Here is a 25,743-nt window from a genome sequence, read left to right as displayed (position 1 = left end):
ATTCATACTGCCTGCCTTTATTCATTCCCATCGCCACCCCGCCACACATGGAATAACAACACCCTCCCCCCTCATGTGTGCGAGGTAGCACTAGGAAAAGACAACAAAGGCCCCATTCGTTCACACTCAGTCTCTAGCTGTCATGTAATAATGCACTGAAACCACAGTTCCCTTTCCACACCCAGGCCCCACAGAACTTTCTATGGTTTACCCCAGACGCTTCACATGCCCTGATTCAATCCATTGACAACACGTCGACCCCGGTATACCACATCGTTCCAATTCACTCAATTCCTTGCCCGCCTTTCACCCTCCTGCATGTTCAGGCCCCAATCACTCAAAATCTTTTTCACTCCATCTTTCCACCTCCAATTTGGTCTTCCACTTCTCCTCGTTCCCTCCACCTCTGACACATATATCCTCTTGGTCAATCTTTCCTCACTCATTCTCTCCACGTGACCAAACCATTTCAAAACGCCCTCTTCTGCTCTCTCAACCACACTCTTTTTATTACCACACATCTCCCTTACCCTATTATTACTTAATCAAACCACCTCACACCACATATTGTCCTCAAACATCTCATTTCCACCACATCCACCCTCCTGCGCACAACTCTATCCATAGCCAACGCCTCGCAACCATACAACATTGTAGGGATCACTATTCCTCCAAACATACCCATTTTTGATTTCCGAGATAATGTTCTCAACACTTCCACACATTCTTCAAGGATCCCATAATTTTCGCCCCCTCCCCCACCCTATGATTCACTTCTGCTTCCATGGTTCCATCAGCTGCCAAATCCACCCCCAGATATCTAAAATGCTTCACTTCCTCCAGTTTTTCTCCATTCAAACTTACCCCCCAGTTGACTTGACCCTCAACCCTACTGTACCTAATAACCTTGCTCTTATTCACATTTACTCTCAACTTTCTTCTTTCACACACTTTACCAAACTCAGTCACCAGCTTCTGCAGTTTCTCACATGAATCAGCCACCAGCGCTGTATCATCAGCGAACAACAACTGACTCACTTCCCAAGCTCTCTCATCCACAACAGACTGCATACTTGCCCCTCTTTCCAAAACTCTTGCATTCACCTCCCTAACAACCCTATCCGTAAACAAATTAAACAACCATGGAGACATCACACACCCCTGCCGCAAACCTACATTCACTGAGAACCAATCACTTTCCTCTCTTCCTACACGTACACATGCTTTACATCCTCGATAAAAACTTTTCACTGCTTCTAACAACTTGCCTCTCACACCATATATCCTTAATACCTTCCACAGAGCATCTCTGTCAACTCTATCACATGCCTTCTCCAGATCCATAAATGCTACATACAAATCCATTTGCTTTTCTAAGTATTTCTCACATACATTCTTCAAAGCAAACACTTGATCCACACATCCTCTACAACTTCTGAAACCACACTGCTCTTCCCCAATCTGATGCTCTGTGCATGCCTTCACCCTCTCAATCAATACCCTCCCGTATGATTTACCAGGAATACTCAACAAACTTATACCTCTGTAATTTGAGCACTCACTCTTATCTCCTTTGCCTTTGTACAATGGCACTATGCAAGCATTCCGCCAATCCTCAGGCACCTCACCATGAATCATACTTACATTAAATAACCTTACCAACCAGTCAACAATACAGTTACCCCCCTTTTTAATAAATTCCGCTGCAATACCATCCAAATCCGCTGCCTTGCCGGCTTTCATCTTCCGCAAAGCTTTTACTACCTCTTCTCTGTTTACCAAATCATTTTCCCTAACCCTCTCACTTTGCACACCACCTCAACCAAAACACCCTATATCTGCCACTCTATCATCAAACACATTCAATAAACCTTCAAAATACTCACTCCATCTCCTTCTCACATCACCACTACTTGTTATCACCTCCCCATTAGCCCGCTTCACTGATGTTCCCATTTGTTCCCTTGTCTTACGCACTTTGTTTACCTCCTTCCAAAACATCTTTTTATTCTCTCTAAAATTTAATGATACTCTTATATTCTCCCTAAAATTTAATGATACTCTCTCACCCCAGCTCTCATTTGCCCACTTTTTCACCTCTTGCACCTTTCTCTTGACCTCCTGCCTCTATCTTTTATACATCTCCCACTCATTTGCATTATTTCCCTGCAAAAATCGTCCAAATGCCTCTCTCTTCTCTTTCACTAATAATCTTACTTCTTCATCCCACCACTCACTACCCTTTTTAATCTGCCCACCTCCCACGCTTCTCATGCCACAAGCATCTTTTGCGCAAGCCATCACTGCTTCCCTAAATTCATCCCATTCCTCCCCCCCTCCCCTTACGTCCTTTGTTCTCACCTTTTTCCATTCTGTATTCAGTCTCCCCTGGTACTTCCTCACACAAGTCTCCTTCCCAAGCTCACTTACTCTCACCACTCTCTTCACCCCAACATTCTCTCTTCTTTTCTGAAAACCTCTACAAATCTTCACCTTCGCCTCCACAGGATAATGATCAGACATCCCTCCAGTTGCACCTCTCAGCACATTAACATCCAAAAGTCTCTCTTTCATGCGCCTGTCAATTAACACATAATCCAATAACGCTCTCTGGCCATCTCTCCTACTTACATACGTATACTTATGTATATCTCTCTTTTTAAACCAGGTATTCCCAATCACCAGTCCTTTTTCAGCACATAAATCTACAAGCTCTTCACCATTTCCATTTACAACACTGAACACCCCATGTATATCAACTATTCCCTCAACTGCCACATTACTCACCTTTGCATTCAAATCACCCATCACTATAACCCGGTCTTGTGCATCAAAACCACTAACACACTCATTCAGCTGCTCCCAAAACATTTGCCTCTCATGATTTTTCTTCTCATGCCCAGGTGCATATGCACCAATAATCACCCATCTCACTCCATCAACTTTCAGTTTTACCCATATCAATCTAGAGTTTACTTTCTTACACTCTATCACATACTCCCACAACTCCTGTTTCAGGAGTAGTGCTACTCCTTCCCTTGCTCTTGTCCTCTCACTAACCCCTGACTTTACTCCTAAGACATTCCCAAACCACTCTTCCCCTTTACCCTTGAGCTTCGTTTCACTCAGAGCCAAAACATCCAGGTTCCTTTCCTCAAACATACTACCTATCTCTCCTTTTTTCTCATCTTGGTTACATCCACACACATTTAGACACCCCAATCTGAGCCTTCGAGGAGGATGAGAACTCCCCGCGCGACTCCTTCTTCTGTTTCCCCTTTTAGAAAGTTAAAATACAAGGAGGGGAGGGTTTCTAGCCCCCCGCTCCCGTCCCCTTTAGTCGCCTTCTACGACACGTGAGGAATGCCTGGGAATGGATGAAGTTAGCAAGTATGAATATGTACATGTGTTATATGTAAATGTCTGTGTATGTATACGTATGCATACATGAAAATGTATAGGTATGTATATGTGCATGTGTGGGCGTTTATACATATACATGTGTATGTAGGTGGGTTGGACCATTCTTTCATCTGTTTCCTTGCACTACCTGACTAATTTGTTTATGGATGGGGTGGTTAGGGAGGTGAATGCAAGAGTTTAGGAGAGAGGGACAAATATGCAGTCTGTTCTGGAGGAGATGGCTTGGGAAGTGAGTCAGTTGTTGTTCACTGATGATACAGCGCTTGAGGGTGATTCAGATGAGAAACTGCGGAAGTTGGTGACTGAGCTTGGTAAAGTGTGTGAAAGAAGAAAGCTGAGAGTATATGTGAATAAGAGCAAGGTTATTAGGTACAGTAGGGTTGAGGGACAAGTCAATTGGGAGGTAAGTTTGAATGGAGGAAAACTGGAGGAAGTGAAGTGTTTTAGATATTTGGGAGTGGATTTGGCAGCTGATGGAACCATGGAAGCAGAAGTGAATCATAGGGTGGGGGAGGGGGCAAAAGTTCTGGGAGCATTGAAAAATAAGTGGAAGTCGAGAATGTTATCTTGGAAAGCAAAAATGGGTATGTTTGAAAGAAAAGTGGTTCCAACAATGTTATATGGTAGCGAGGCATGGGCTATGTGTGAGGACAATATGTGGTGTGAGGTGGTTTGATCGAGTAAGTAATGAAAGGGTAAAAGAGATGTGTAGTGGTAAAAAGAGTGTGGTTGAGAGAGCAGAAGAGGGTGTTTTGAAATGATCTGGTCGCATGGAGAGAATGAGTGAGGAAAGATTGACAAAGAGGATATATGTATCAGAGGTGGAGGGAACAAGGAGAAGTGGGAGACCAAATTGGAGGTGGAAAGATGGAGTGAAAGAGATTTTGAGTGATTGGGGCCTGAACATGCAGGAGGGTAAAAGGCATGCAAGGAATAGAGTGCACTGGAACGATGTGGTATACCAGGATCGACGTGCTGTCAATGGAGTGAACCAGGGCATGTGAAGTGTCTGGGGTAAACCATGGAAAGTTTTGTGGGGCCTGGATGTGGAAAGGGAACTGTGGTTTCAGTACATTATACATGACAGCTAGAGACTGAGTGTGAACAAATGTGGCCTTTGTGTCTTTTCCTAGTGCTACCTCGTGCACATGCGGGGGGTGGGGGTTGTCATTCCATGTGTGGCGGGGTGGCGACAGGAATGAATAAGGGCAGGCAGCATGAATTATGTACATGTGTATATATGCATATGTCTGTGTGTGTATATATATGTATAGGTTGAGATGTATAGGTATGTATATGTGCATGCATGGACGTGTATGTATAAACATGTGTATGTGGATGGGTTGGGCCATCCTTTCATCTGTTTCCTTGCGCTACCTCGCTAACGTGGGAGACAGCGACAAAGTATAATAAAAAAAAGAAAAAGAATAATAAAAATAATAATAATAATCATCCCTGGGGATAGGGGAGAAAGAATACTTCTCACATATTTCCTGCGTGTTGTAGAAGGCGACTAAAAGAGGAGGGAGCGGAGGGCTGGAAATCCTTCCCTCTCATTTTTAATCTTTCAAAAGAAGGAACATTCTACATTCCTGTTTCTTATCTCAGGGCAACCTATTAAACTATGCTTCATTTATTTCACTTTTACTTCAAAATCATGGCAAAAATAGCAAGGACAAGTACAGTACTAATGTCTAAACACAAGTGCTGAATATACAACTAACCCAGGTTTCACCACATGTTCACTTGATGATAGAAGCACAAGACTACTAACATGACACTCATAAGTTCCTGCATATAGTGGACTCAACACCTTACAGTCTCCAAGAAAATCATGGTTAGGACCTTCAATGGATTCTTAGTAGCACTGGCCTTTCAAATCCTTTTCTTACCATTCAGCCATGGGGATGCTTTTGGTTCCCCTGCAGCCAAACCAGAGACCACTGCAGCAATAACATCAATCCGCCCAGTCCCATCCACATACAACTCAAAATGCACAGATCACAGGTATCAACTTAAAAGCAGTAACAGAGAGAGAGAGAGAGAGAGAGAGAGAGAGAGAGATTAATCACAAGGAGATTTTGCCACAAAGAGACTGAGGCAGGGCTGGGAAAGAAATAAAAGAAAAAATGCTCTTGGGACACTGCCTTGGAAAGGAATGGTTCTAAATATGTCAAAACCTGCCCTTCTTTTATTTCTGACCTATTCTTTATATACCTGAAATAAAGCTGAAAGGTGTGCAGAAAAACTTGAGACTGAACCTGAAAGCAAAAAGAAATAAAATGCCTTCAATGGTGATTTGGAAGCACACTAGAATTCTCTCTTTTGTAGAGGAGGAACTCCTAAAGCAATGCAAGGTAGATCCAAAACATCTAAATGAAGTTACCATCAGATAAAAGTGGTATACAAGTGCCTGAGATCCCTTTTCTTGATTTCCTCCTATCAAATGCTTCTACAGAAGGCTAAATTACAAGCCAACTTCCTCACATTTGGATGGCATACAAATACTTAGCTGAAATCTAAAATATCATAACCCCAATATGATCTTGATCTTGAAAGTACAACCCAGGGAGCAACTCAGGAAACACATGGAAGTGATTTACATTTGTGTAAACTCATTCCAATCCCCTCTCTGGTTTACATGATATACAGAGAATAACAGAATAACAAACACAAGGACACTAGATCAGTAAAAGGAGCTCACTCTTCAAGAAAGGCCCTTATAAAGTCTATTTAAAGCCATCAGCTACTCTTGTAATCAAACTGTCTAACTACCTAACTTAATTCTGAAATAAACAAACAGGTAAAAGGTTTGACAGGTTCCTAACACTAAACAGGGAATCACAGTGAAATGTTAGTTGGTGAGAAAATATAAAAACTCGAGTCTATGAAAATACACAAAAAAGAAAAAATGTATTAAGTCAACAAACTCAGTGACAGGCAATAGCCATCCAGAGTAACTTACATTGTATCCATGAGATGGAAGGTCATGAGCCAGATAAGCAGCATTTTCAACATTTGGCAGGTAAAGAGAATGACTGCTTTCCATCCACTGTTTCACATGATGTAGTTCTGAGGGATGGCTTGAAAGGTCTTCCACACTCAGCTGAAAAATAATTGGTTTTACAATATGTATATTCATTTCTCTTGCTGCATGCAGGGCCCCATAAGATTTTGAGGGAGGACATGCTTAATGGAAGGTTAAAACTCTACTTTTCCACCAAAATGCAGTTTATCCATAAGGATTCTTCCTCTTTCTATCTATCTATATCTCTCATGCCCATTTCCTACAGGAACTCCTATTAAGGGGGTGGCCACAGTAAAACAGTTTCTTATCCCTGTCCTTACTCGCCTCCCATATATACACCATTCAATGCATTCTTCCACAATCTCTCTCCCTTCAGTACTCTTCCACTCTATTTTCCCACATAAAAGGTGGTCTTTCTCTCATACCAATCTCTTTAATCACACTATCATACACTTTCCTTATAAATATCCTCTGTCATTTTTTTCACATGCCCAAACAACCTCAAAGTATTACATTTCACACTCAATAACACAAAAATTCATTTCCTACTATACCCAATCTCTCAAAAACCCTCTCAATTTTTCATTCATTCCATCTCATCATACCACATCCTCTCAAATAGCTCATTCCCACATCCTGGGTTCTTGACCACAGTGAGTCATCCCATGCCATGTTTCAGCTGCACTGGTTGGGGTCAGGAGGACTATGCTGTCCCTTAATCCTTTCCTCACATTACCTTTCCTCTTCATTATTCTATGAAAGAACCCAGTGACTTATCTACTCTGTACTGATCTCTCCCTTATCTCCCCTTCTATATGTCTATATCACCAAACTTACCTAAGATATCCTAAATACTTAAATTCACTCACCTCTTGCAGTCTATCTTCCCCTATATCTATAACACAGTTTAGCACAATTTCTCCTCTCACTCTATAGCACTTCGCAAAATCTATAATTTTACTCTGATTCCCTTAAAACACCATTACTTTACATTTACTCACATTTACCTTCAATTGCCTATACTTGCACATCATAGAACACACTTACAACCTTCTGCAACTCCTCTTCACTCTCAGCAAACAACACAGTATCACCTGCAAGCAGGTTTGTCACTAGCCACAATACCTCATCAACACACCCCATCTCTGCATCCACTTTCCCTAATTTAGCTTTCATCTTCGTTATTACTCTATCCAAATATATGTTAAAAAGCCATAGTGATATCATACAGCCCTACCTCACACTCACATGTATACAGAAGCTTTTGCTCAACTCTATATCCACTCTTACACATACATTTGCCACTCTATAAAGGCTTTCACACCATCCAACAGTTTTCCCTCTTCCTCATATATCCTTAACATATCCCATAAAACATTTCAATCAACTCTGTCATACGCTTTCTCTAGATCACTGAAAATTACACAGAGCTTCTTACCTTTCCCTAGATACTTTTGCAGAGTCATTCTCACCACAAAAATCTGATCCATACACCCTTACCTTTCCAACCCCTTTATTCCTCACTTATTCTGCATTGTCATGTCCATCACTTTATCAATCAACACTCTTGCAAATACTTTTCCTGGTATGCTTAACAGACTTATTCTCCTACAATTACTACATACACTCTTAGCACCTTTTCCTTTGAATACAGGAACAATAACTCACCCAAGCCTCAGGCACAACCTCCTGCTTTCAAGCTATATATTTCTTTGTAGAGTAATGCAAACATGAGCCACTCTAACCTTAAGCAAATGTATTGTCTCCTTTAAATAACAAATCTTTGGTCACCAACAGCACAAAATCGACCTTTATACGCTAATCTAGGTTTAATCACAACTTCTGAGAATAGATTGAACCTTGTAATTTCTCAATAAAAGAATGAACCTTGTAATTTCCTTATGAGACACCAGGGAGTTTCATCTGTCAAATTTATCAACCCTAGAAAGTACTGATAATAGCTCACACTGAGTTACTTTAACATTTCTCATTTTGATCTGAAAGCTCCAGACTGGATGATGGAACTGTAAAGTTTTCCCTCAGGCTCTAGTAGCAATTACAGAAACTTTCATAACTTTCAGTTCCTATAAAAATGCTACATGAGAATTAAGGTGGGAGCCATAGCTTAAGACAATTACATAAAGGTTTCTTGGCCTGCTTAATCACTACTCTGCATCTTCAATGAACAGGTGCAAGGTTTCTGAATCTAAGGCATGAAAAAATGAAAGTGGAAGTAAGTTATAAAGCGAGTGTGGGTGCGAAGGTTCTGAGAGCACTGAGGAAAGTATGGAAAGATAGGTCATCATCTAGAAGGGCAAAAATGGGTATGTTTGAAGGAATGGTAGTCCCTGCAATGTTGTATGAATGCAAGGTATGGGTTACGGATGAGAGTGTGTGGAGGAGGGCGGATGTTTTGGAAATTAAATGTATCAAGACAATAAGTGGTGGAAGGTGGTTTGATCAAGTAGGTAAAAGGGTAAAAGTGTAAAGTGGTAATAAGAAAAGAGTTGTTGAAGGAGCTTCAGAGGATGTGTTGAAATGCTTTACACATACAGAGAGAATGATTGAAGAGAGGTTGAGAAAGAGGATATATGGCAAAAGTGGAAGAGACATGGAGAAGGGGGAGACCTACCTGGAGATGGAAGAAAATACAAAAAAGATTCTGAGTGTTCAGGGCTTGAACATGCAGGAGGGTGAAAAGTGTGCATGGGATAGAGTCAACTTGAGCAATGGTACACAGGGGGCAATGTGCTGTCAGGGAATATAAAGCAACCATGAGAAACAATGGAAAGGTCTGTAGAGCCTGGTTGTGAACACAAAGCTGTAGCTTTGGTACGCTGCACAAGATAACTAAAGAATGAATGTGAGCCAATGTGTCCCTTCTTCATCAGTTCCCAGCACTACCTCACTAATGCAGGAAACAGCAAAGTATAAAAACAATTTGTTTTGAATATTTGGGCAGATGACACTGCATATTCAGGAATTTGAATTTTTGTATACAAAATATTATAAATTATGTTACATCTTTTAGAAATAATCTCCAAATCCACAAGAATTGCTGAATCAAAATATAAGCCCTAACCATAAAAAACAATTCTTTTATATTTTCACTTTCTTTAAATATATGCATTGTTTTAATATCAAAATTGGATATAGTAACTAATTTGCCAAAATGTGAAGTTTCTAAAGATACTCAATAATTACATTACAGAAATACGTAAAAATCACATGCTATACATCCATATTTGCATATAAGTCACAGTTCTAGCTGCTATAAGCTAGTTCTAAAATATCTTTAAAAAGGCATTAACACAAAATAAGAACCAAAAACTCTTTCACTATCTATATCATACTTTCTAATGCATCTGTGCCACAAAGTTATGAACTTACTGCATCTTGCAGAAAGAGAAGAATGTTCCTAGGTTTAAAAGGGTCAAGATATTTGGCTTGAAAAGTGCTATAGTTGATATACTGCAGGGCTGGCACTGCTGGAAGACCACTTTGGGCCCTGGAATATAAAGAATATGAGTAACTTACTAAAAATTAACTGAGGAACAAATATCTAAAAGAAAGCCTTTAGCTATAAGAATAAAAATAATGGACTTTGTGGCTTATACTAATGGAATGCCATTTATGTAAAAAAAAAAAACATAGTATGAAATATTTCAGTCAAACATGCTCTCTAGGAACAACAAGCTGTGCAAAGAACAGAAAAGCCTAAATATTCTTTTCCTATACAAATGTAAAGATCAAAATCACATCCAGCACTGGATCCCATTGGATGTAAGGGAATCCTAACCATATGATACTAGAGAAACATGCAGAATTCTAAGAAAGCATCATATCTAATAGTTACCTGAGCCCATAAACATTCTCAGAATTGACACACCAAAACAATTTTCATAAAGTTTAACAAAAAAGCTCTATTCAACCTCAAGAAAGAGTTGTCTATTTCTTTTTATACCTAAAGCTTGTCACTTACTAAAATCCTCAGCAAGGCCTAGCCTTGACTGGACTGTTAACAGAAGATAATGAGAAAATGAAATAAGGAAAGAAAAATTTTTCTGATGATACTAAACTAGGGATAGGGGAGAGAGAATACTTCCCACGTATTCACTGCGTGTCATACAAGATGTAACCAAGATGAGAAAAAAGGATAGATAGGTAGTATGTTTCAGGAAAGGAACCTGGATGTTTTGGCCCTGAGTGAAACAAAGCTCAAGGGTAAAGAGGAAGAGTGGTTTGGGAATGTTTTGAGAGTAAAGTCAGGGGTTAGTGAGAGGACAAGAGCGAAGGAAGGAGTAGCACTCCTCCTGAAGCAGGAGTTGTGGGAGTATGTGATAGTGTAAGAAAGAAAACTCTAGATTGATATGGTTAAAACTGAAAGTGGATGGGGAGAGATGGGTGATTATTTGTGCCTATGCATCTGGTAATGAGAAGAAAAATCATGAGAGGCAAGTGTTTTGGGAGCAGCTGAGTGCCTGTGTTAACAGCTTTGATGCACGAGACCGGGTAATAGTGATAGGTGATTTGAATGCAAAGATGGGAAATGTGGCATTTGAGGTTATAACTGGTGTACATTGGGTGTTCAGTGTTGTAAATGGAAATGGTGAAGAGCTTGTGCATTTGTGTGCTGAAAAAGGACTGGTGATTGGGAATAGCTGGTTTAAAAGGAGAGATGTACATAAGTATATGTATGTGAGTAGGAGAGATGTCTGATCACTATCTTGTGGAGGCAAAGGTGAAGATTTGTAGAGGTATTCAGAAAAGAAGAGAGAATGTTTGGGAGAAAAGAGTGGTGAGAGTAAGTGAACTTGGAATGGAGACTTGTGTGAGGAAGTACCAGGAGAGATTAAATGCAGAATGGCAACAGGTGAGAGCAAATGATGTAAGGAGAGTGGGGGAGGAATGGGAAGTATTTAGGGAAGCAGTGATGGCTTGTGCAAAAGATGCATGTGGCATAAGAAAGGTGGGCAGATTAAAAAGGGTAATGAGTGGTGGGATGAAGAAGTAAGTAGTGAAAGAGAAGCGAGAGGCATTTAGACAATTTTTGCAAGGAAGTAGTGCAAATAAATGGGAGAATGGGAGAAGTATGAAAGAGAGTGGCAGGAGGTTAAGAGAAAGGTGCAAGAGATGAAAAAGAGGGCAAATGACAGCTGTGGTAAGAGAGTATCATTAAATTTTAGGGAGAATAAAAAAGATGTTTTGGAAGGAGGTAAATAAAGTGCATAAGATAAGAGAACAAATGGGAACATTGGTTAAGGGGCAAACGGGGAGGTAATAAAAAGTAGTGATGAAGTGAGGAGATTGGGTGAGTATTTTGAAGGTTTGTTGAATATTTTTGATGAGAGAGTGGTAGATATAGGGTGTTTTGGTCGGGGTGGTGTGCGAAGTGAGTGGGTCAGGGAGAAGGGTTTCGTAAACAGAGAAGAGGTAGTGAAAGATTTGTGGAAGATGAAAGCCAGAAAGGTGGCATGTTTGGATGGGATTTCAGTGGAATTCATCAAAAAAGGGGGTGACTGTATTGTTGATTGATTGGTTAGGATATTCAGTGTATGTATGGATCATGGTGAAGTGCCTGACGATTGGCTGAATGCATGCATAGTTCCATTGTACAAAGGCAAAGGGGATAAAGGTAAGTGTTCAAATTACACAGGCATAAGTCTGATTGAGAGGGTTAAGGCACGTACAGAGCATCAGATTGAGAAGAGCAATGTAGTTTTAGAAGTGGTAGAGGATGTGTGGATCAGGTGTTTGCTTTGAAGAACGTATGTGAGAAATACTTAGAAAAACAGATGGCTTTGTATGTAGCATTTATGGATCTAGAGAAGGCATATGAGAGGGTTGACAGAGATGCTTTGTGGAAGGTCTTGAGAGTATATGGTGTGAGAGTTAAGTTGCTAGAAGCAATGAAGAGTTTTTACCAAGGATGTAAGGCATGTGTACAAGTAGGATGAGAGGAAAGTGATTGGTTCTCAATTAATGTTGGTTTCCTGCAGGGGTGTGTGATGTCTCCATGGTTGTTTAATTTGTTTATGGATGGGGTGGTTAGGGAGGTGAATGCAAGAGTTTTGGAGAGCGGGGCTAGTATGCAGTCTGTTGTGGATGAGAGGGCTTGGAAAGTGAGTCAGTTGTTGTTCGCAGATGATACAGCACTGGTGGCTGATTTGGGTGAGAAACTGCAAAAGTTGGTGACTGAGTTTGGTAAAGTGTCTGAAAGAAGAAAGTTAAGAGTAAATGTGAATAAAAGCAAGGTTATTAGGTTCAGTAGGGTTGAGGGACAAGTTTATTGGGAGGTAAGTTTGAATGGAGAAAAACTGGAGGAAGTAAAGTGTTCTAGATATCTGGGAGTGGACTTAGCAGCAGATGGAACCATGGAAGCAGAAGTGAGTCACAGAGTGGGGGAGGGAGTGAAGGTTCTGGGAGCATTGAAGAATGTCTGGACGGCAAGAATGTTATCTCAGAGAGGCAAAAATGAGTATGTTTGAAGGAATAATGGTTCCAACAATGTTATATGGTTGTGAGGCATTGGGTATAGATAGGGTTTTGCGGAGGAGGGTGAATGTGTTGGAGGGTGAAAGGCGTGCAATGAAGAGTGAATTGGTATGATGTGGTATACTGGGGTCGACGTGCTGTCAATGGATTGAACCAGGGTATGTGAAGCATCTGGGGTAAACCATGCAAAGGTCTGTGGGGCCTGGACATGGAAAGGGAGCTGTGGTTTTGATGCATACACATGACAGTTAGAGATTGAGTGTGAATGTGTATTTTTTGTCTGTTTATGATGCTACCTTGCTGGAGGGAGGGGGGATGCTATGTCGTGTGTGGCAGGGTAGTGACGGGAATGGATGAAGTCGGCAAGTACACCACTGTATTTCCGACAATTTATGGTTTGGCACCTCCTTTAGTTCGGAGAAAATTACATGAGGGAACTTGAAATTATTGTGGCCACCAAACTAGTTTACTGAGTGGCCACAGATGGCGTTGTGTAGGGCACACTCATTTACATTCTTTACACTGCACTTGTTGGTGGTGATACCGCAATTCTGTAAGATTCTTAGCTTATTTTTCTTAAATCTAACCATAGCTATGGCTTCTAAGACATATGAGAGTGTCAGTCATGGTGTCCAACATAAACACCAGTCCATGTTGATCAAAGATAAAGTAGAACTGTTGAAAAAAATGGACCGTGGTGTTTTGGTGTGTAAGCTGTGTGACATGTACAGTATTGGTTCATCAACTGTTTATGATATAAAGAAGCAAAGGGAGAAAATATTGAAATTCTATGCAGACTGCAGTTCCAAGAGGCAAATGACAATTAGAAAAACTATGAAAGATGGTAAGAGTACTGAGCATGATCGAGTGATGATGGAATGGTTTCGACTGCGTCGTAGTGATGGAGTGGACTTGACAGGCAGCATGATAATGGACCAGACTATGTTATTCCATAAAGAACTTAAATTACAACATGAGTATGACTATAGTGAAGGATGGCTTCAAAGATTCAAGAAGCGTCATGGAATTTCCATGAATAAAGTGTGCAGAGAAAAGCAGTCTGCAAACCATGAAGGAGCAGCTAAGTATGTGGACGAATTTGCAAAACTCATAGCTGATGAGCACCTCAGTCCTGAGCAGGTGTATAATACAGACGAAATTGCATTACGCTGGCGATGCACACCTAGGAAAACACTAACAACAGAGGACAAAGACCACACAGAATTCAAATAATCTAAGGGCAGACCTAATATCTCGGGTGCTCAAAAGCAGCAGGTACGCACAGATGTAGACAGCTGGTGATAGGAAAAAGTAAATGTCCCAGGGCCTTGAAAGGTGTTAAAGTTTACCCAGTAACATACTGTGCAAATAAAAATGGCTGGATTACAACAAAGCTTCACTTAAAAACATTGATAAATTTGCATTTAATTTTTGTTTAACCTTGTTAAATCAATACCTGTAAACTTGTTTCACTAATGTACTATTGTACAAGTACTTGTATTTCATTTATCTATGTAATTTACATTTAATGTTTGTTTAATTTAAATTTCTAGCAGTCCATGGTATACTTTAGACACATGGGAGATGTATGATTAGTGGGTTGCAGGTGTGTTGATGAATTATTATTACATGACCACTGGTGGTACGGCAATACAGTTAATCCGGCAAGGCTTTGGAACCAAGAGTGCTGGAAAATCAGTGGTGTACCTGTATATATATATATATATCTGTGTATGTATATGTATATATACGTTGAAATGTGTATATATATATATATATATATATATATATATATATATATATATATATATATATATATGTGCGCATGTGGGCATTTATGTACATACATGAGTATGTGGGTGGATTGGGCCATTCCTTGTCTGTTTCCCTGTTCTACCTCACTGACACGGGAGATGGCGATTAAGTATAACAAAAAAAAAAAATATTTAACTAGGAGGTAGAGCTGTAAATAGGCAGGATTGTGAAATGATTCATAGAGATCTTAACTTACTAGCAGAGAGGTCAGACAGATGGCAATTGATGTTTAATGTAGACAAGCGCAAAGTTATACACTTTGGAGACAAGAATATACATTACAACTACGAACTATTCAGAAATTCTCTACCTATAGTAAATGAAGAAAAGGACCTTGGAGTTGTCAACAGCAACAATCTGAAGTACACTAAACAGTGCCAACCAGCAAGTAAAAAAGACAACCAAACGTTAGGTTTCATAACCAGGAACATAGATTACAAGACACCATAAACAATTCTCACACTTTACCATTCACTAGTAAGACCACACCTTGAATATGCAGTCCAGTTTTGGTCCCCAAACTATAAAAAAGTCAAAGAAAAATTAGAAAAAGTACAAAGGCACAAAGGAAAATTGATTCCATCCCTTAGAAAACTGGCATACGAAGAGGCTAAAATGATCGAATCTCTTCTCCCTTAATAAATGTGGACGTCACGGCGACTTAATCCAAGTGTTCAAAATTCTGAACAAGCTCGATAAAGTAAATCACGAATATCTTTTGAAAATATGAGAATATACGGTTACCAGGACAAATGGAATAAAATTCAAAAGCTAAAAGATGTAATATGGACCTTGGAAAAAGCTCCTTTTCCTATACGTGTTATAAGTTACCGTCAGACATAGTGAATTTTAAGACTATAAATGCCTTCAAAAGTCGTTTAGACAAATATTCCCTAAATTCAGGAATACTTAGAAAACGCCAGAAATAAACGGTATAAACGACACCGATAACGGACACAGCCGAAAGCTAGTATGCAGCAGTGGAGTGGTGATAGGTGAAAAAACTGCTGTTCGGAATTACATTTATTTGTCAAAATAACTCCCTTTTACCAGGCAACCCAACTGTGGTCCAATCAGACCTTCTGTTGTCTGTCTTTCTCATGTAAATTCACAGAACTCAGTTACTGAAAATTTGATTAGTTCTCCCCCGTCCAAGACTTAAGAGTACCACCAAGACAGGTTTAAAGAGACTTTAGAACAAATATAATTCCGGAAAGATACCAGACTTAAAGCAGAGATCTGGAATGAAAGGAGACATCATGAGTCTACTATTCTAAGGAAACCTAAGTATATATATCAAAATCAGAAATTGGTTCATCCTATTCATACACACTCACAGAGGGAAAATAGACAGATACTTCACTACTCTTCTCCAACATAAGGTAAACTTACTGTTTTGTATTCCAAATCAACACAGGAACGTGGTCCTTGGCAAAAACGCCGTACATTAACGAAGAAAGTAAAAGCAATAAAGACACCTTCCCTGTCATCTTGGATACTAGCAGCCGATCATATGATTGTCAATAAAAGAGCAAAACAGAAGAAATTATTGTAAATAGAAGTAAACTTCAAAATTGTATTCTAAATTCTTTCTTAATATCACTTTTATTATTTTTCATTACTATAATGAATAAACTTACATAAGTAAAATATATTTATAAGTAGTTAATGTGGATTCAATCTATGTCACCGTTTTGCTACATCTTGTGATCCTTTCCGGAGAAAACACACCAGCATCTGATATGGGTAAAACTTGCTACCTTGTTCAATTAGAGAATGAAAGATGAAATGAATTTCTTTTTGAGTTTTTGATTACTTGAACACTAACTAGAGGTATTCGGTGGATTGCCTATCATGTAAGTTGTGTTACCCTAGAAATATCACAGGTCTATGGATGCAAGTAACAAGGGAAACACGTGTTGTATTCAGGTTCAGGAGTTGAAACAGCTATTGAGGTTTACAAGGAAGTTCTTTGAGATTACCTTGTCAAGCGTAGGACTTTCATTTGGAATTTTGGTTGGGTAGTTGTAACCTTGCTCAGGTATATTTACCTTTTCTGTAACAAAATTGATATCGGGATTGGATAAAATTATTTGTGCTTTCCATAAATACTGAAATGAACGGGAAGTCAACAGAAACTATCAAAACCACGTAGGATATACTAACTATTAGTTTTTTCGTAAATTATATAGTTGACGTATGGTTCCTGCTGCATCATGCAAGGTCAAATATGCGATGGAATCCATGTTGCTTAGCAAGGATGTCAACAATGACCAGCATCAGATTAAAAGATGTTTGACTTCGAGTTCAGCAGAGTTTTTTGGAGCTTTTACTTTCAACAGCCTTGAAATACTGGAAAGTAAGCTATACAAATGTGATGATGACTTGTTGGCAAAATAACCATTGGTAAATTTAAGCCCTGCACGTAGCCAATTAGTTGAAAATAGTATATACCCAAGGACTGCAAATGATATGCTTGTGTTATGGTTGTGGGAAAGAAAATATGAGATTAGGAGTCTGAGGGTAACGACTTTTGACCCCCCCCCCTTCCTCTATTTTCCATATCATGGCACAGGCAAAAATTCTCTTAATTGGGGCCATTGATAAAAGGAAAATGAAGAAGTTCACAAGAGCTCCATAGGTGTTTGTAGAGCTAATATTTTGAAGTTAGCAAGGGTATGGGTAACAGACAAAAGGAGAATTCCATAGTTTTTGTGTTCAAGAATAAAAGGTTTCATGACAAGGAACCCATGATTGTCATAGATGAAGTTAACACCTCAGCAGACCTCTATGCAATATCTCCTCATAGATACTTTTGGGTAGGTAATTCTTTTTTCCTTCCATGTCTGACATGTAGATCCTTAGTCAGTCTTTTTTCCCTTATCCTTTCCATTGTTTCAACCATTTCATCACACCCTAGTTACCTCTTTGTTTGTCTGAATTAGCTTTCATTGATTTTTTCAAATTTTAGATTTTATTTTATATTTCGTATCAAATAGTAGGTCTTGAGAGTATAGGTTGAAAGGCAAATCCCTAATATGGGCACATTTTATTTTCTTCAGGCAAACCACGAGGACTCCGCACTGCTCGTAAGCATGTGAATCACCGCCGTGACCAAAGATGGCACGACAAGGATTACAAGAAAGCTCACTTGGGTACCCGTTGGAAGGCAAATCCTTTTGGAGGGGCTTCCCATGCAAAAGGGATTGTTCTTGAGAAGATGTTTGTATTTTGTCTCTGTTGTTGATTCCAGTTTTGTTTATTAACGATACATTCATATACATACACATACACAGACATATACATATATACATGTGTACATATTCATGCTTGTCTTCATCCATTCCTGGCAAAAGGGAGAAAGGGAGAGGGAGCTGTGGTTTCGATGCATTACTCATGACAGCTAGAGACTGAGTGCTACCTCGTGGGCGCAGGGGGGGAGGGGAGTGCTGTTTTATGTGTGGCGGAGTGGCGACGGGAATGGATGAAGGCAGTATGTATATGTACATGTATATATATATGTATGTGTCCATTGAAATGTATAGGTATGTATATGGGCGTTTATGTATATACTTGTGTATGTGGGTGGGTTGGGCCATTCTTTCGTCTGTTTCCTTGTGCTACCTCGCTAACGTGGGAGACAGTGACAAGGTGTAATAAAATAAACCTTGGTAATTTGGAAAACTGATCAAGTATAATAATAACAGTATGTTACAAGTTATTGTACCATTAAAAGCAGATTGTTTTTTTTATTTTATATTCGGTTATACTTGATTGCCGTTTCCTGTGTCAGCAAGGTAGTGCCAGGAAAGAGACGAAGAATTGCCCATCCACTTATGTGTACATAAAAGCCCATACACGCACATACACATATCAACATATATATACATACATATACATACACAGACATATACATTTATGCACATGTACATTTTCATACTTGCTTGCCTTCATCCATTCCTGTCACAACCCCATCCCACAGGAAACGACATAGCTACCCCCTGCTTCAGTGAGATAACGCTAGGAAGACAGTCAAAAAAAGGTCATACGTTCACACTCAGTCTCTAGATGTTGTGTGTTATGCACTGAAACCACAGCTTCCTATCCACATTCAGGCCTCTCAAACCTTTCCATGGTTAACCCCAGACTTTTCAGATGCCCTGGTTAAGTCCATTGACAACACATTGACCTCAGTATACCACATCGTTCCAATTCACTCTATTCCTTGCACACCTCTCCCCCTTCTCTATGTTCAGGCCATAATCACTCAAAATCAATTTTACTCCATCTTTCCACCTCCAATTCAGTCTCCTGCATCTCCTTGTTCCCCCCACCTCTGGCACATATATCCTCTTTGTCGATCTTTCCTCACTAATTCTCTCCATATGTCCAAACCTTTTCAACACCCTCTTCTGCTCTCTCATCTACACTTTTTATTTCCACACATCTCTCTTACCCTTTCATTACTTATTCTATCAAACAACCTCACACCACATATTGTCCTCAAACATTTCATTTCCAGCACATCCCCCCTCCTCTGCACAACCCTATCTATAACCCATGCCATGCAACCATGTAACAATATAGGAACCACTACTCCTTGAAACATACCCATTTTCGCTCTCGGAGATATTCTCTCCTTCCGCACATTCTTTATCACTCCCCCTCCCCCACCAAGTGACTCACTTCCGCTTCCATGGTTTCATTCACTGCTAAGTCTACTCCCAGATATCCAAAATACTTCACTTCCCCCAGTTTTTCTCCATCAAACTTGCATCCCAGTTAACTTGACCCTCTACCCTACTGAACCTAATAACCTTGTGCTTATCCACATTTACTCTCTCCTTTCACACTTTTCCAAACTCAGTCACCAGCTTTTGCAGTTTCTCACTTGAATCAGCCACAAGAGCTTTATCGTCAGCAAACAATAACTGACTCACTTCCCAGGCCCTCTCATCCTCAACCGACTGCATACTTGCTTGTCTCTCCAAAACTTGCATTTACTTCCCTAACCACCCCATCCATAAACAAATTTAACAACCATGGGACATCACACACCCCTGCCGCAGACCGACATTTGCTGGGAACCAACCACTCTTCCTATTTGTATGCATCCCTTACATCATTCTATGTATAAAGTATAATAAAAATCTTAAACCAAGCTTGATGTCAATTATGTCTATCTAATACTGATGGCACAGTAACTTACTGTGGACTTTATAAGGCAAAACTTGCTTTGATAGTTTATATCCCATTCTGTGAGGATAAATGTTTTTATGCATCTTAAAAAAGTTACAGAAAACTTTGAGAGTAAATGGTAAAGGATGGTTTGAGTTAGCTATTGGGAAGGTTAACCAAGGTCAGCTTTTATGAAAATGTGCTTGTGTAAACTCAGTTGACGTTAATGTGCTCATTATAAACTATACTACATACTTTTGAAATGAACAGTCATTGAGGTAGACAGACAACATTTTTCTCTGATTTGAGTTTATGGTGCATGAGAATATTTTTTGTCATATCTGTGAGGACCCTGAGTAGGTTTCTGATGTCCATATATGATCCCAAAACATTTGCAGAAATAATTTTTGCAATCTTTGTAAGAGTACTTATGTGAGTGCTGTAAATATATTTTTGTTTTTACTTAAAAGACTGAAAATTTATAATGCTGCATTTATTATTTTTCAGTGGCATTGAAGCCAAACAGCCCAACTCTGCTATCCGTAAATGTGTACGTGTTCAACTGATCAAGAATGGCAAAAAGATCTCTGCTTTTGTGCCTCGTGATGGTTGTCTAAACTACATTGAGGAAAATGACGAAGTGCTAGTTGCAGGATTTGGCCGTAAAGGCCATGCTGTTGGTGATATTCCAGGTAATTACTTTATTATTTTGTTTGAAACAATGCTGTTTTACTGGGCTACATTTAATTCACGGTAACTTGATGGGTGTTAGTCATACTGAAGACAATTTTACATCTGGATTGTACTCGGATGAGAAATGGGCAAGGGATATATTTGGGGCTCAGCTGTGGATGGTAGGCTTTTCGTTTGCATAATGAATGTTTGCAGATGAAAGAGTTGTTCATGATACTATCTTTCCGAGGCAGAAGAGGCTTTGAAATAAAAAAAAAAAAAAAACTCGTAATATTGAGTAGAATATTTTGATTTTATTTTTTTTTTTTTTTTTTTTTCCAAAAGAAGGAACAGAGGGGGGCCAGGTGAGGATATTCCACAAAGGCCCAGTCCTCTGTTCTTAACGCTACCTCGCTAATGCGGGAAATGGCGGATAGTTTAAAAGAAAAGATTTTGAATTCTTAAGACACTGAAGAAATTTTTGGTAGAACAAGTGTTATGTTTTAAAGTAAATGAGTTAGATTTCAGTTAGTGGACGTTTTATAGATCTTATCTATGAAGAACGTATGGAAGTCGAGAACATTATCTCGGAAAGCAAAAATGGGTATGTTTGAAGGAATAGTGGTTCCAACAATGTTGTGTGGTTGCGAGGTGTGGGCTATGGATAGAGTTGTGCGCAGGAGGATGGATGTGCTGGAAATGAGATGTTTGAGGACAATATGTGGTGTGAGGTGGTTTGATCGAGTAAGTAATAATAGGGTAAGAGAGATGTGTGGTAATAAAAAGAGTGTTTTTGAGAGAGCAGAAGTGGGTGTTTTGAAATGGTTTGGTCACATAGAGAGAATGAATGGGGAAAGATCGACCAAGGGGATATATGTGTCAGAGGTGGAGGGAACGAGAAGTGGGAGACCAAGTTAGAGGTGGAAAGATGGAGTAAAAAAGATTTTGAGTGATCGGGGCCTGAACATGCAGGAGGGTGAAAGGCGTGCAAGGAATAGAGTGAATTGGAACGATGTGGTATACTGGGGCCGACGTGTTGTCAGTGGATTGAACCAGGGCATGTGAAGCGTCTGGGGTAAACCATGGAAAGTTCTGTGGGGCCTGGATGTGGAAAGGGAGCTGTGGTTTTGGTGCATTATTACATGACAGCTAGAGACTGAGTGTGAACGAATGGGGCCTTTGTTTTTTCCTAGCGCTACCTCGCACACATGAGGGGAGAGGGGGTTGATATTTCATGTGTGGCGACATGGCGATGGGAATGAATAAAGGCAGACAGTATGAATTATGTACATGTGTATACATGTATATATCTGTGTGTGTATATATATGTATACGTTGAGATGTATAGGTATGTATATTTGCGTGTGTGGACGTGTATGTATATACATGTGTATGTGGGTGGGTTGGGCCATTCCTTCGTCTGTTTCCATGCGCTATCTTGCTAACGCGGGAGACAGCGACAAAGCAAAATAAATAAATGTAAATCTTATAATTATTAGGCCAGGTTGTAAAAGTGTCTGCCCGGATAGGATAAGTCCAAGGTTATAAGTTAAGAAATTCAAGTATGATTGTGTAAGATTATGTCTGTACTTGCACTAATATTCCCAAGGTTTTGGTTTGTGTTTATTATGTAAATTATTCATTTTCTATTATAGTTCATCTTACATGGTCGACAAAATTTTGTCAACTTTTTTAAACTTCAATTAGTAATGCCCCTTTAAGGATGTCAAATTCTCTCTCTCTCTCTCATTAGATTGGATCAGTTTGTTATATTTTCAAACAAATGGGTAGAGTAAGCACTACTTATAATGGAAAATGTCCAGAAGTTTCTAAACAGAAGAATGTGTGTGGATACAGTTGAATCTTCTGTGTTGTAGAAGGTAATTGAGAGAGGTGGGAGGGGCTGGAAGTCCTCTCATCCTGTATTACTTTCCAAAACAAGGATCAGAGGCAGGAGCCAAGGAAGGACTACTTTCTTGTATCTTGAAAACTATTATATTTGGAGGCGACACTGGTGTCGTTTATGTGGTGATAGCTTTAATCATTGTGATGGTAAACCTAAGCATACTTTTTTCATTTTATTCTTGCTATATTGAAAGTCTAGATCTTTGGTTTCAAATAAACATTTGTATCAGTGAGAATTCAAATGACTACTGAGGAAGTGTCTGCAATATTCTGAAGAAAAATGTGGATTTATGTACAATTAATGGCATATACCAGTTAATCAGTGTTTATAAACTTATAAATGATGGTTAAAGCTTTTATTTGTAATGCATTATGTAAATAGATGGTTGAATGAGTGAGTGGTTCAAAGAAAATGCTTATGCATATATGCTATATAGTGTCACAATGGCATCAGTTTTATGAATGGGCATTATGTTTGGTAAAAGTAAGATAATGTGATTGATTCCACTATTCATGGTGCAAGAGAATGGGAGCTACTTTTTTATGCGAGTTACAACAGTCTGTTAGCTGAAACCAAAGAATTAGATATGATGATAGTCACTGATATGTGAATGCATAGTCGAGCAAGGTTTTAGTTCTCAAAACAAATGGTGCTTATAGTGTAATAGTTTGAAAGTTGTTCCTGAAATATGGAAATGATTATCAGGAAGGATGCTGTTAGGAAAGCTTAAGTTTGCACTTCAGAGCATTGGGTGAAGATTGATGTATTTATTTTGATCCTTGTAAATTCGAATAGATTTAAAAGATCAAAGTTTTCGTTTTTAAAAATGTATTTGATTTTATATGCTTAAAGGTACCCAGTGCTACATTTTGCTATTTTATAGTAGTTCTGTATGAACTACTATAGGATAGTAACATGTAGCACTGGGTACCTTTAAGCATTTAAAAATCAGGCAAATACATTTTTGAAAACAAAAAGGTATGATATTTATGTAGTTATTTAGCCTTAATTTTTTTTTTCTATTTACAGGTATCCGTTTCAAGGTGGTGAAGGTCGCCAATGTGTCCCTACTTGCTCTGTACAAAGAGAAGAAGGAGAGGCCACGCTCATAGTTTTACCATTCAATAAAAAAGTATAAATATTTTTTTATTATTGTCCATGTGTTTATGTACTTCTGCATTTAGCTGCCCTTTTTATCACCACTTGTGAGGGTATATTAATCATGGTGCTTGTCAGTATATAGTGATAAGTAAAGAAATTATAACATTATTATTATTATACTTTGTTGCTGTCTCCCGCGCTAGCGAGTTAGTGCAAGGAAACAGACGAAAGAATGGCCCAACCCACCCACATACACATGTATATACATACACATCCACACGTATTGAATGGTGGGATGAAGAAGTGAGATTATTAGTGAAAGAGAAGAGAGAGGCATTTGGACGATTTTTGCAGGGAAATAAAGCAAATGAGTGGGAGATGTATAAAAGAAAGAGGCAGGAGGTCAAGAGAAAGGTGCAAGAGGTGAAAAAGAGGGCAAATGAGTTGGGGTGAGAGAATATCACTGAATTTTAAGGAGAGTAAAAAGATGTTTTGGAAGGAGGTAAATAAAGTGCGTACGACAAGGGAACAAATGGGAACTTCAGTGAAAGGGGCTAATGGGGAGGTGATAACAAGTAGTGGTGATGTGAGAAGGAGATGGAGTGAGTATTTTGAAGGTTCGTTGAATATGTTTGATGATAGAGTGGCAGATATAGGGTGTTTTGGTCAAGGTGGTGTGCAAAGTGAGAGGGTTAGGGAAAATGATTTGGTAAACAGAGAAGAGGTAGTAAAAGCTTTACGGAAGATGAAAGCCGGCAAGGCAACGGGATTGGATGGTATTGCTGTGGAATTTATTAAAAAAGGGGGTGGCTGTATTGTTGACTGGTTGGTAAGGTTATTTAATGTATGTATGACTCATGGTGAGGTGCCTGAGGATTGGCGGAATGCGTGCATAGTGCCATTGTACAAAGGCAAAGGGGACAAAGGTGAGTGCTCAAATTGCAGAGGTATAAGTTTGTTGAGTATTCCTGGGAAATTATATGGGAGGGTATTGATTGAGAGGGTGAAAGCATGTACAGAGAATCAGATTGGGGAAGAGCAGTGTGGTTTCAGAAGTGGTAGAGGATGTGTGGATCAGGTGTTTGCTTTGAAGAATGTATGCGAGAAATACTTAGAAAAGCAAATGGATTTGTATGTAGCATTTATGGATCTGGAGAAGGCATATGATAAGAGTTAATAGAGATGCTCTGTGGAAGGTATTAAGAGTGTATGGTGTGGGAGGCAAGTTGTTAGAAGCAGTGAAAAGTTTTTATCGAGGATGTAAGGCATGCGTACGTGTAGGAAGAGAGGAAAGTGATTGGTTCTCAGTGAATGTAGGTTTGCGGCAGGGGTGTGTGATGTCTCCATGGTGGTTTAATTTGTTTATGGATGGGGTTGTTAGGGAGGTGAATGCAAGAGTGTTGAAAACAGGGGCAAGTATGCAGGCTGTTGTGGATGAGAGAGCTTGGGAAGTGAGTCAGTTGTTCGCTGATGATACAGCGCTGGTGGCTGATTCATGTGAGAAACTGCAGGAGCTGGTGACTGAGTTTGGTAAAGTGTGTGAAAGAAGAAAGCTGTGAGTAAATGTGAATAAGAGCAAGGTTATTAGGTACAGTAGGGTTGAGGGTCAAGTCAATTGGGAGGCAAGTTTGAATGGAGAAAAACGAGGAAGTAAAGTGTTTTAGATATCTGGAAGTGGATTTGGCGCTAAAGCAGATGGAACCATGCAAGCGAAAGTAAATCATAGGGTGGGGGAGGGGGCGAAAATTCTGGGGGCATTGAAGAGTGTATGGAAGTCAAGAACATTATCTCGGAAAGCAAAAATGGGTGTTTGAAGGAATAGTGGTTCCAACAATGTTGTATGGTTGCGAGGCGTGGGCTATGGATAGAGTTGTGCACAGGAGGGTGGATGTGGTGGAAATGAGATGTTTGAGGACAATATGTGGTGTTAGGTGGTTTGATCGAGTAAGTAATGTAAGGGTAAGAGAGATGTGTGGTAATAAAAAGAGTGTGGTTGAGAGAGCAGAAGAGGGTGTTTTGAAATGGTTTGGTCACATGGAGAGAATGAGTGAGGAAAGATTGACCAAGAGGATATATGTGTCAGAGGTGGAGGGAATGAGGAGAAGTGGGAGACCAAATTGGAGGT

The 25,743-nt window shown here is 39.5% G+C and overlaps 2 protein-coding genes across 2 annotated transcripts in view; one reads left to right on the top strand and one right to left on the bottom strand.

The window, feature by feature from the left end:
• The window catches only part of LOC139750448 (V-type proton ATPase subunit S1-like), a 46,465-nt gene extending 30,177 nt beyond the window's left edge, over positions 1 to 16,288 (bottom strand). Inside the window, exons 1-3 of the mRNA XM_071665256.1 lie at positions 16,154 to 16,288; positions 9,842 to 9,959; positions 6,389 to 6,529 (exon numbers count right to left, since the gene is read on the bottom strand). Of these exons, the coding sequence (XP_071521357.1) occupies positions 6,389 to 6,529; positions 9,842 to 9,959; positions 16,154 to 16,251 (357 nt within the window). The 5' untranslated portion in view covers positions 16,252 to 16,288. The remainder of the gene's footprint in view (positions 1 to 6,388; positions 6,530 to 9,841; positions 9,960 to 16,153) is intronic.
• A 153-nt stretch (positions 16,289 to 16,441) lies between these two features.
• Positions 16,442 to 23,658, top strand: RpS23 (ribosomal protein S23). The gene is made up of 4 exons (XM_071665250.1): positions 16,442 to 16,507; positions 17,824 to 17,983; positions 20,447 to 20,631; positions 23,547 to 23,658. Exons 1-4 carry the CDS (start codon positions 16,504 to 16,506, stop codon positions 23,627 to 23,629), a joined length of 432 nt encoding a protein of 143 aa, XP_071521351.1. The 5' UTR covers positions 16,442 to 16,503; the 3' UTR covers positions 23,630 to 23,658.
• The last annotated feature ends 2,085 nt before the right edge of the window (positions 23,659 to 25,743 follow it).

Source organism: Panulirus ornatus, chromosome 9 (assembly GCF_036320965.1).
Source record: "Panulirus ornatus isolate Po-2019 chromosome 9, ASM3632096v1, whole genome shotgun sequence".
In the NCBI taxonomy this organism is placed as follows: Eukaryota; Metazoa; Arthropoda; class Malacostraca; order Decapoda; family Palinuridae; genus Panulirus; species Panulirus ornatus.
The sequence above is the reverse complement of the archived record's forward strand: the minus strand, read 5'-3'. Positions and strand labels throughout refer to the sequence as shown.